Genomic DNA, 12,036 nt, shown 5'->3' with positions numbered 1-12,036 from the left:
TGATATGAAATAGCCTCCCCGAAAGAATGGGAAGCAGCAAAGCAGAATGGCATCAGACATGTGACATATGACCCCATGCTCATTACCAAGGAATCTACAAATGAGAAGGTCAAGAATATATTCAAGGCTGAGTTAGACAGATACTTGATCTATGAGGGAGTCAAGGGTTTGGTGGGCAGGGTGAGGGTGGTTAGGCAGGAAAATGGAGTTAAGGCCATAATCAAATCTTACTGAATGGCAGAGCAGGTTCAAGGGGACAAATAGCATACTTCTGCTCCTATTTCATGTTTTACAAATGAAATCATGATTATTATGCAGAATGGAAGATTGGAAGATGTGGTTTGGCTAACTGATAGGATTGTGCTACTGGCTAGCAGTGGGTATGGGAGAACACAAGTTTAGCAGTATTGGCAGGGAAGTAGGGTGTTCAGAGCAATTTTGTAAGTTTTTAACAATCTCTCCAAACACTGCAATGTTTTGCGATTGGTTCATAATAGATCTGTTTCCATTTCTATTACCACTAATTTAGTGTTTCTATTTTATAACTATGAACAAAACATAGGCTGGATAGTATACGGAGGCTTTGTTTGCATTTGAAATTCCATTCATTTGTTCAGAGAAAAGACTGCAATTATGATGTGGAAGAACACTATTAGAGGTGTTCTGCCACACGAGTGTAACTTTTCCAAAGTCGCTGCGTAAACGGGGTTTCTGCCAAACTGCCATTAATGTTACAGTGAGAGAGCAAGACCAAAGAAATTCAGACTTTTGTCTGTTGCACTCAGCTTGTCAGCTGGATGTGCTTCTAATGTAAAAATATGAATTCAGTTGAATTGTAAACCAATCATATTCATCATCCAGCTTGTATTCTATCCATTCTCAACAAAAACTGCAAAAGCTGCAACCTTCATTTATATAGCAACTACAAAATTGGACCTCAGCGGGGACTATTAGGTGGTGGCAAAGCTTGCTGAAAGAGCTGAGTTTTAAAATAGTGTCTCAAAGGAAGGGAGATGGTTTAAGAGGGACAGCAGTACAAAACATGCATTCCCAGGAGTTGGATTCTGTAGCTTTCATTGACAAACTAAAACCACAATAGATGTAAATTACTGAAAATATTTTACTTTTGCCCACAAATTTGGCTTTCACTGTATATACTGGTCAGTATTCAGCAGAATTTCCAGCTGTTCTAAACTGTGAACAGTTATAAAACAAACTGTAAACCTTCAAAGATGACAAACATCTGCCAAACTGACCCATGGTCTTGAAATTCAAAAGCATACATTTGGTAAATAAACAGTTGGCAACTTCTCCACAATAGATTTCAAAGGCATAAAATTAACAAAAGACAGTATGTTGTTCAAATAAAATTTATTCTCGCTCATTGGAAAAGCACACCAAAAATGTGTGCTGAATAGATACATCTGACAAGTCCATACTAGCAAATCAAGAGGGCAGCATGCTGACTCTTCATCTGTTTTTAATGGTAATCATTTCAAAATAGTGTCTTCATTAGCTGAAATGAGAAATAAATTTACTTTTTATGTATATGTGCTACATACACAATTAAAATATTTTTAAAACTGTATGGATTAAATGTTATGCTCAAACTAAGGGATGGTAGCATTGGAAAATCTCTCTGCCAAGTTGGGTACTTAGCACAAGGATCAAGATGTCCTGGGACAGATACAGGGCAAAGCTCCTTTGCTTCCAGATCCTGCCGACACACAGTCACCCTCTTGCCCCATACAATCTCTCCCCTCTTCCTCCTCTAGTCTCAAAAGCATCCCTGCGCCAGTGTGATAGCACCTGATTCCATGGCTAGTATTCAGCTTAATGCTGTGGAAAATAGCATAACCAGGCAGATGACATTTCCATCAGTCTGGGCTAAATTCAAACCCTCGTTTAACAAATTTACATTTATATGTTTAACCTTTACTTGGAATGCCATTCCAAGATGATTCACAAAAACAAAAATCAGACAGAAATCAAAGTTGTGTCAAAGGAGCTATTAGGAATGATGATGAATAGAGAGGCAGTTTTAAGTCAGGTGTTAAAAGGAGTGGAAGCTGGAAAGAATTTACAGCCAAGGTGACCGAAGTCACAGCCACCAATGGTGCAGTGAAGGGAATGTGGGATGTACAAAAGACCCAAGTTGGAAGAACGCAGAGTTTTGGAAGGAGGGGGGGCAGTTTGAGGAGCTGGAGATAGTCACACAATTAGGAAGAGGTGAGGTCATGAAGCAATTTGAAAATGAAAACACGAGGAAGAGAATTTTAAATAAATCATGAGAGAACTGGGAACCATTGTAGGTCAGCTAGCACAGAGTGATGATGAAGTGAGATTTGATGCAAGGTAGGATTATGGGCAGCCAAGTTTTGGATGAGCTCAGGCTTAGAGCGTGGAAGATGGGATGCTATCCAGGAGAGCATTGATATGGCTGAGTCTGGAGATAAAGTATGGATGATGGTTTCAGCAGCAGATGGGCTGAGGCTGGTTGGAAATGTGCAATGTTATAGAGGTGGAAATAACCCACTTTTGTGATGGGTGGGATATGAAATTGGAAGCTCAGCTCAAGGTCAAACAGGAAGTTGAGATTGTGAACGGACTGGTTTGAATGAAGGCAGCGGCCAGGGAGAGAGATAGAATTAAAAACAAAAAAACTGCGGATGCTGGAAATCCAAAACAAAAACAGAATTACCTGGAAAAGCTCAGCAGGTCTGGCAGCATCAGCGGAGAAGAAACTCTTTTCTTCTCCGCCGATGCTGCCAGACCTGCTGAGATTTTCCAGGCAATTCTGTTTTTGTTTTGAGAGAGATAGAATTGGTGGTAATAATAGATTCATGGAACAGGCTGAGGACAATGTGAGGAAGTGATGTTTCAATTGTAGAGAGCCTTGGTCAGCCTTCATCTGGTTGAGTTCTGGGCACCAATCCCCAGGAAGGATGGATGTACTGGCTTTGGAAGGGGTACCGCAGAGATTCGCCAGAACTTAAAGCATTTATAGAGTTAATCTATGAAACAGACTGCATAAAACTTGACTTCTAGTCCCTTAAGTTTAGAAAGTTGAGGGGCGATCTAAATGAAATGTTTAAAATGATCAAGTAGTTACATAGCAGTTTCCTCAGGTGGTAGAATCCAGAACAAGGGAGCACAATCTTAAAATGAGAGCCGAACCATTTACATACCAACATATGAATTAGGAGGGGTAGGTCACTCAGCCCCTTGAGCCTGCCGCCATTCAATAAGATCATGACTGATCTGATTGTAACCTCAACTCCACACTTCCGCCTACCTCTTGATAACCTTTCGCCCATTTGTTAATCAAGAATCTATCTAGCTCTGCCTTGAAAATATTCAAAGACTCTGTTTTCAATGCCTTTTGAGGAAGAGAGTTCCAAAGACTCACCACCCTCAGAAAAAAATTCTCATCTCTTTCCTAAATGGATGACCGCTTATTTTTAAACAGTGGCCCCCAGTCCTGGATTCTTCCACATGAGGAAAAATCCTTTCCACATCCACCTTGTCAAGACCCCTCAGGATTTTATATGCTTCAATCAAGTGGGAATTTTAATGTAGGAATGAAAGCAGGAGGCATTTTTCTTCTCTACATAAAGGGTAGTGGAAATCTGGAACTTGCTTCGAAAAAGCTTGTGGATGTTTGGTCAACTGAAATGTTGAAGGCTGAGATTGATAGATTTTTGTTAGGTTAAGGGTATTAAGGTATACGGAGTTAAGCCAGGAAAATTGGGTTGAGGTAGAATCAGCCGGAGTGCAACTGAATGGCAGAATAGGTTCAAAGGCTGAATGACCTACCATGTTCCTACTTTCCTGATCTAAAATTACACTATATATGTTTGTAGGCACGTACAGCTTTTGCTTTCCTTAACTGGCACCAATACATTATTGATTCCATGCCACTGTACCCATAATTTATTTTTCAAATACCTTCTGCCAATTGTTTCGCAATGCGCTCAAGCTCCTCTCGTTTCTTTTTTTCTTCAGCCTCAACTCTCCTCTCCTCTTCAGCAACAGGCTTTAGATAATCTTCATTATAAAATAGATAAACATGAACAGTTAAACCTCTATGTGAACTGTCCTTATTATGAATTTTTTTTTTTATTTGCAGCTGGTTTCCCTAAGGAAGGAATTCCAACTCCTTGCCAACTTCATCATGTACAATTATCGCTCTATTCAACTATTATGACTAATCGTTGGATTAGCACCTAAGGAGTGAATGGAAAAAGTGAAGCAACTTTTTAAAAGCATAATTTAGCATTAACTTAAAAGAAACAGTGTCAACTTCAAGCTGAACTCTCCAAATAGCCTGGAACAAATTTCTAATCTTTTAGAAAAATGTATTTCTGCATCGAGGACAAAATGATCTCAAACTCTTACCATAACGCTTCTTCCCGTAGATGACACCAACCAGCAATGCAGAATACCTAGCCATCTGTAACAGAATATAATACAGGTTTACTGTAGCAGCATCACTTCACTCTCCAGAGTGAACTCCCACTGGAGTTATATTACAGGATCTATGTAATCACAATGGGCAAGTGTTTGCTGCATGGGACATCTCACAGTGTTCCTTGTTTGTCAGACTTGCCTCTGCACACCTTCAGCTCAAAATGTTTTGCCCACAAAGTTGTTAAAAGTGCAAGCTGCTAATGGCGCAGTGAGGGAAACAGGACACCTTGGATCAGAGTGAACAGGGCAAGTAACAGGCAACTCCTTAACCAATGAGATACAAGAACTGAGAAGTAAACACAAGGAGGATTGAGGAGCACCAAGTAAAGGAGACAAATTCAACAGCAAATGAATTACAGAGCCAAACACACAAAAAAGTAGTAAAATTCAACTTTAAATCTCCCAAGAATTAAAACCCTAAAGGAATGAGACACCACACATGTAATAGTTAATTTTGGGTGCCAGGGCTCGACGGTGACATTTGTTAACACTGTTATAATGATGCATACGCTTGTAATATGGGAATTAAGTTTCTTTGGCGAGTTTAATAGCCAGTAAATGGGCAAATACACCAGGTTCCAAAAAAAAAGGCAAGGTTAAAGAAAAAATGCCTTTTTTGTGTAGCTTAACAGCACAACTCAGACAGCAACTTTTGCCTTGCCATTATTTTGACTGCAAACTCTGGCTCAATACTACAGATTCTCAATGTTTGCCCCTCAAAGAAATACTTCTGTATATAAAACTGCACAAAATAGTGAGCCGATTTGTGGATGTATTAGAAAAAGTTGTAACACTGTGCCAATGCTTCAATTAGAAGTTCTTGTTGATTACATTTATGGGAGATGAAATCACTGAAAGATTGTCATATCTAATAAAAGCAGAGTTCCTTCACGCCTCAAATAAAATTTCTGAAATAGATCAAGTTTACATTTGACTTTAGATAGAATGTGAATTCAGTTACTTACATTCATGAGTTAATTTACTTTGGTAATGGAGGCGATAAACAATAATTAAAATTATTTACCGATATCTGCATTTGTGGGGAGTCAACTGAGCTAGTCATTTCCCCCTTCGTTACCTGTATTTATAATTTAATTACACCAAGGGCTACCTCTTTTCTGCACTTATTTCCATGAGTCACCCCCCCCCGCCAATTTTATTCACTGTCATTGGCAGCGTGCCATCAACTGCCTCAACTCAGAAATAGGAAACAGGGTCGGGATAATTTGGGTCATTTTCAGATTGGCAAACCCTAACCAGTGAAGTGCCACAGGGATCAGTGCTGGGGCCTCAACTGCTAACAATCTATATTAACGGCTTGGATGAAGCAACAGAGTGTATTGTGGCATGATTTGCTGATGATACAAAGATGAGTAAGAAAACAAGTTGCGAGGAGGACAGACTGTGCAAAGGGATACAGATGGGTTAAATGAGTGCGCAAAAATTTGGCAGGTGGAGTATAATGTTGGAAAATATGAGACTGTCCATTTTAGTGGGACGAATTGGAAAGCAGATTATTTGAACGGAGAGACTGCAGAATGCTGTGATACAGAGGGATCAGCGTGTCCTTGTACATGAATCTCAAAGTTAGAATGCAAGGTACAGCAAGTAAGTCTGAAGGCAAATGGAATGTTGGTCTTTATTGCAAGGGGGATGGTGTATAAAAGTAGGGAAGTCTTGCTACAAATATACATGGCTTTGGTAAGACTACACCTAGAGTACTGCACAGAGTTTTGGTCTCCTTATTTGAGGGATATACTTGCATTGGAAGCAGTTCAGAGAAGATTTACTCAGTTGATTTCAGGGATGAAAGGATTGTATCATGAGGAAAGGTTGAGCCTGTACTCATTGGAGTTTAGAGAGCGGTGATCGTATTGAAACATAAGATTGTGAAAAGGCTTGACAAGGTAAATACTGAAAGGATGTTTCCCCTCATGGGAGAGTCCAGAACTAGGGACAACAAAATAAAGGGTCTCCAATATATGATGGAGGAGGAGAAGGAATTTCTGCTGAGGATTATTAATCTTTAAAATTCTCTACCCCAGAGAGCAGTGGCATTTGGTTCATTGAATTTATTCAAGGTGGTTGTTGCTTATCCCTAGTTGCCCTTAAGGCGGTGGTGAGCCACCTTCTTGCACCGCTGTAATCCATCTGGTGTAGGTACACCCACAATGCTGTTAGGGAGTTTCAGGATTTTGACCCAGTGACAGAAGGAACAGCGATATAGCCCCAAGTCAGGATGATGTGCAGCTTGGAGGGGAACCTGCAGTTGATGGCATTACCATGCATCTGTTGCCCTTGTGGTTGAGGTCGCAGGTTTGGAAGGCACTGTCGAAGGAAACTTGGCAATTTGCTGCATTGCATCTTGTATATGGTGCATGCTGCTGCCACTATGCATCGGTACCTGCTCCTATTATGTTCTTAGCTCTGGGATTCCCTCCCCGTCTCCCTCTTCCCCTCAGAAACATTCCTATCATTTGGATGAAGCATTTGTTCATCTGTCCTAATATTTTTTCCTGTGGTCCAGTGCCAAATTGAGCTCGGAAACACTCCTGTGAATTGCCTTTCTATGCTAAAGACGCCATTTAAATACAAGATGTCTTCTCCATCCACAATAACTCATTGGGTCAGAATTTGCTGGAGGGGGCATCTAATGAACTGGTTATTCTTTCTCTTGCACACTTCTGCTCAAACTCCTTTTTCCCTGTTAGCTGTTCGAAGCACGAGCAGGTAGCAACATGGCAAAGGCAAAAGGACACCTAAGACCTTGGTGAACAGCAGGACGAACAGTGCAGCTCCTTAGCCAATGAGATTCTAATGATTGAAAAACAGAGGAAGGACTGAGGAGGGTGAATTGGATTGGGCGAATGAAATATCAAATCAGGCTCTGAAAGAGAAACAAACAGAGGAAAAGACTGAAAGTAGAAAAGGTACACAAGAAAAAACTCCAACAATTCACCAGCTGAAGGAAGGAGGCTCCATATTTAATTGCTCACTTTCTGGGCCAGAGCTTGATTAGCCAAAATGTCATTGATGGTACTTTTGTGTTGATTACTAAACTAAACGTCCTGTGATGAGTTTAATGGGCAATTAATGTGCAACTGCACAAGCTTTATGAAACTCTCAAAGATGAGATGTGTTTTTGCAACGCTAATTACAGAGCAGTGCAAACCGTCACAATGTGCAATTCAAGGACTATCTCAAGACGGCCCGTCAATTGAGAATCAACTCAAACTGCTAGAATTTTGCACATTAATAACAGCGTGCCATGTGTGCCACCATTATCTTTCCAGCAAATTCCAACCCTGAACACCTAAAGGCCGGGCTACTGAAGACAATTCACATATCATTACTCCAATGTGAATTATTTCAGGACTCAAGAGGGAGCGACCTCAATAAGGTACATACTTAGTGCGTAAAATCACTATTCCTCCTATCTTTAACATTGCTGTGTGTAAAATCACTATTCCACCTATCTTTGACCTTGCTGAATACTATCTGTAGAAAGCAGAGAATTGATCATCGGACAGTTTTCTACGAGTCCCTTGGTTGGAAATAGGCAGCAAAAACCTAAGCTGCAAATAAGGGCCCTAGAAAAATCTAACCTGAATCGATGTTACTTCAGAGATTCAGTCTCCCCTCCCTGCAATTCCAAGTTACCCCCTACCCAAACCACCACTGCTCCCCGCCCCAAAAGCCCCCCCTTCCTCAACCTCCGCCCCAAAAGGCACCTCCCTTCCTCAACCTCCGCCCCAAAAAGCACCCCCCTTCCTCAACCTCCGCCCCAAAAGGCACCCCCCTTCCTCAACCACCGCCCCAAAAGGCACCCCCCTTCCTCAACCTCCGCCCCAAAAGGCACCCCCCTTCCTCAACCTCCGCCCCAAAAGGCACCCCCCTTCCTCAACCTCCGCCCCAAAAGGCACCCCCCTTCCTCAACCTCCGCCCCAAAAGGCACCCCCCTTCCTCAACCTCCGCCCCAAAAGGCACCCCCCTTCCTCAACTTCCGCCCCAAAAGGCACCCCCCTTCCTCAACCTCCGCCCCAAAAGGCACCCCCCTTCCTCAACCTCCGCCCCAAAAGGCACCCCCCTTCCTCAACCTCCGCCCCAAAAGGCACCCCCCTTCCTCAACCTCCGCCCCAAAAGGCACCCCCCTTCCTCAACCTCCGCCCCAAAAGGCACCCCCCCTTCCTCAACCTCCGCCCCAAAAGGCACCCCCTTCCTCAACCTCCGCCCCAAAAGGCACCCCCTTCCTCAACCTCCGCCCCAAAAGGCACCCCCCCTTCCTCAACCTCCGCCCCAAAAGGCACCCCCCTTCCTCAACCTCCGCCCCAAAAGGCACCCCCCTTCCTCAACCTCCGCCCCAAAAGGCACCCCCCTTCCTCAACCTCCGCCCCAAAAGGCACCCCCCTTCCTCAACCTCCGCCCCAAAAGGAACACCCCTTCCTCAACCTCCGCCCCAAAAGGCACCCCCCTTCCTCAACCTCCGCCCCAAAAGGCACCCCCCTTCCTCAACCTCCGCCCCAAAAGGCACCCCCTTCCTCAACCTCCGCCCCAAAAGGCACCCCCTTCCTCAACCTCCGCCCCCAAATACCCCCACTTCATCCCCCACCCCAAACCCCCCCCCTTCCTCATCCCCCACCCCAAACCCCCCCTTCCTCATCCCCCACCCCAAACCCCCCCCCTTCCTCATCCCCCACCCCAAACCCCCCCCCTTCCTCATCCCCCACCCCAAACCCCCCCCCTTCCTCATCCCCCACCCCAAAACCACCCCTCTTCCTCATCCCCCACCCCAAAACCCCCCCTTCCTCATCCCCCCACCCCAAAACCCCCCCTTCCTCATCCCCCCACCCCTTCCTCATCCCCCACCCCTTCCTCATCCCCCCCACCCCTTCCTCATCCCCCCCACCCCTTCCTCATCCCCCCCACCCCTTCCTCATCCCCCCCACCCCTTCCTCATCCCCCCACCCCTTCCTCATCCCCCCCACCCCTTCCTCATCCCCCCCACCCCTTCCTCATCCCCCCCACCCCTTCCTCATCCCCCCCACCCCTTCCTCATCCCCCCCACCCCTTCCTCATCCCCCCACCCCTTCCTCATCCCCCCACCCCTTCCTCATCCCCCCCACCCCTTCCTCATCCCCCCCACCCCTTCCTCATCCCCCCACCCCTTCCTCATCCCCCCACCCCTTCCTCATCCCCCCACCCCTTCCTCATCCCCCCACCCCTTCCTCATCCCCCCACCCCTTCCTCATCCCCCCACCCCTTCCTCATCCCCCCACCCCTTCCTCATCCGCCACCCCAAACCCCCCCCTTCCTCATCCGCCACCCCAAACCCCCCCCTTCCTCATCCCCCACCCCAAACCCCCCCTTCCTCATCCCCCACCCCAAACCCCCCCTTCCTCATCCCCCACCCCAAACCCCCCCCTTCCTCATCCCCCACCCTCCAAACCCCCCCTTCCTCATCCCCCACCCCAAACCCCCCCCCATCCTCATCCCCCACCCCAAACCCCCCCTTCCTCATCCCCCACCCTCAAACCCCCCCCCTTCCTCAACCCCCACCCCTTCCTCAACCCCCACCCTTCCTCAACACCCACCCCTTCCTCAACCCCCACTTCCTCAACCCCCACCCCAAACCCCCCCTTCCTCAACCCCCACCCCAAACCCCCCCCTTCCTCAACCCCCACCCCAAACCCCCCCATCCTCATCCCCCACCCCAAACCCCCCCTTCCTCATCCCCCACCCCAAACCCCCCCTTCCTCATCCCCCACCCCTTCCTCATCCCCCACCCCTTCCTCATCCCCCACCCCTTCCTCATCCCCCACCCCTTCCTCATCCCCCACCCCTTCCTCAACCCCCACCCCTTCCTCAACCCCCACCCCTTCCTCAACCCCCACCCCTTCCTCAACCCCCACCCCTTCCTCAACCCCCACCCCTTCCTCAACCCCCACTTCCTCAACCCCCACCCCAAACCCCCCCCTTCCTCAACCCCCACCCCAAACCCCCCCCTTCCTCAACCCCCACCCCAAACCCCCCCATCCTCATCCCCCACCCCAAACCCCCCCCTTCCTCAACCCCCACCCCAAACCCCCCCATCCTCATCCCCCACCCCAAACCCCCCCCCCTTCCTCAACCCCCACCCCAAACCCCCCCTTCCTCAACCCCCACCCCAAACCCCCCCCTTCCTCAACCCCCACCCCAAACCCCCCCCTTCCTCAACCCCCACCCCAAACCCCCCCATCCTCATCCCCCACCCCAAACCCCCCCCCTTCCTCAACCCCCACCCCAAACCCCCCCTTCCTCATCCCCCACCCCAAACCCCCCCCTTCCTCAACCCCCACCCCAAACCCCCCCCTTCCTCAACCCCCACCCCAAACCCCCCCCTTCCTCAACCCCCACCCCAAACCCCCCCCTTCCTCAACCCCCACCCCAAACCCCCCCTTCCTCATCCCCTACCCCAACCCCCCCCTTCCTCATCCCCCACCCCAAACCCCCCCCTTCCTCAACCCCCACCCCAAACCCCCCCCTTCCTCAACCCCCACCCCAAACCCCCCCCTTCCTCATCCCCCACCCCAACACCCCCCCCTTCCTCATCCCCCACCCCAACACCCCCCCTTCCTCATCCCCCACCCCAACACCCCCCCTTCCTCATCCTCCACCCCAACACCCCCCCTTCCTCATCCCCCACCCCAACACCCCCCCTTCCTCATCCCCCACCCCAACACCCCCCCCCTTCCTCATCCCCCACCCCAACACCCCCCCCCCTTCCTCATCCCCCACCCCAACACCCCCCCCTTCCTCATCCCCCACCCCAACACCCCCCCCTTCCTCATCCCCCACCCCAACACCCCCCCCTTCCTCATCCCCCACCCCAACACCCCCCCCCTTCCTCATCCCCCACCCCAACACCCCCCCCTTCCTCATCCCCCACCCCAACACCCCCCCCTTCCTCATCCCCCACCCCAACACCCCCCCCTTCCTCATCCCCCACCCCAACACCCCCCCTTCCTCATCCCCCACCCCAACACCCCCCCTTCCTCATCCCCCACCCCAACACCCCCCCTCTTCCTCATCCCCCACCCCAACACCCCCCCTCTTCCTCATCCCCCACCCCAACCCCCCCCACCAAACCCCCCCCTTCCTCATATCCCACCCCAAACCCCGCCCCCCCCTCCTCATCCCCAAACACCTCCCCCCGCCTATCCCCAACTCACCCTCCTCTCTCTGTGCCCGAGCTCCACTCTGTCCCTGTCCCAAGGTCCTGCTTTGACCTTAGTTCAGGCTCCACTAGGCCCGGGCGCAGGGAAGACGCTCTCCGACAGCTCGGCGCCGCGGGGCCTGACCGCCAACGTCGCTCCCCCACCCCCTGGATCCCCGCTCCCTTACCTTGATTAAAGGCGACACCTGCACCGGAGGAACCATGGCCACCGTCAGCGAGTCTTACCGGGAGGAAGAAGAAACCAGCGACAGGTCGTGTGCGTCTTACGACATCACGCCGGCTCGTCCCAGCAGCGTGGCGCATTACGTCATCACGCGCGGGCCATGTCTCCTGGTTGGTCAAAAGTTTTGAAT

The 12,036-nt window shown here is 49.1% G+C and overlaps 1 protein-coding gene across 1 annotated transcript; it reads right to left on the bottom strand.

The window, feature by feature from the left end:
* Positions 1-1,354: 1,354 nt before the first annotated feature.
* On the bottom strand, positions 1,355-11,994 carry atp5meb (ATP synthase membrane subunit eb). Its single transcript, XM_041197278.1, has 4 exons — positions 11,851-11,994; positions 4,399-4,453; positions 3,949-4,047; positions 1,355-1,516 (listed from the first exon to the last, which is right to left on the bottom strand). Exons 1-4 carry the CDS (start codon positions 11,884-11,886, stop codon positions 1,491-1,493), a joined length of 216 nt encoding a protein of 71 aa, XP_041053212.1. The 5' UTR covers positions 11,887-11,994; the 3' UTR covers positions 1,355-1,490.
* Positions 11,995-12,036: the final 42 nt, after the last annotated feature.

Source organism: Carcharodon carcharias, chromosome 1, assembly GCF_017639515.1.
Source record: "Carcharodon carcharias isolate sCarCar2 chromosome 1, sCarCar2.pri, whole genome shotgun sequence".
NCBI lineage: Eukaryota > Metazoa > Chordata > Chondrichthyes > Lamniformes > Lamnidae > Carcharodon > Carcharodon carcharias.
This window is presented reverse-complemented; position numbering and strand designations above follow the sequence as displayed.

What these genes read in the sequence shown, in the direction of transcription:
- atp5meb (XM_041197278.1), bottom strand. Translation starts at nt 11,886, where the DNA reads ATGGTTCCTCCGGTGCAGGTGTCGCCTTTAATCAAG. An exon ending in AGGTGTCGCCTTTAATCAAG is followed by an intron (nt 4,454 to 11,850) that starts GTAAGGGAGCGG and finishes ATTCTGTTACAG; the next exon opens with ATGGCTAGGTATTCTGCATT. An exon ending in CTACGGGAAGAAGCGTTATG is followed by an intron (nt 4,048 to 4,398) that starts GTAAGAGTTTGA and finishes TTTATAATGAAG; the next exon opens with ATTATCTAAAGCCTGTTGCT.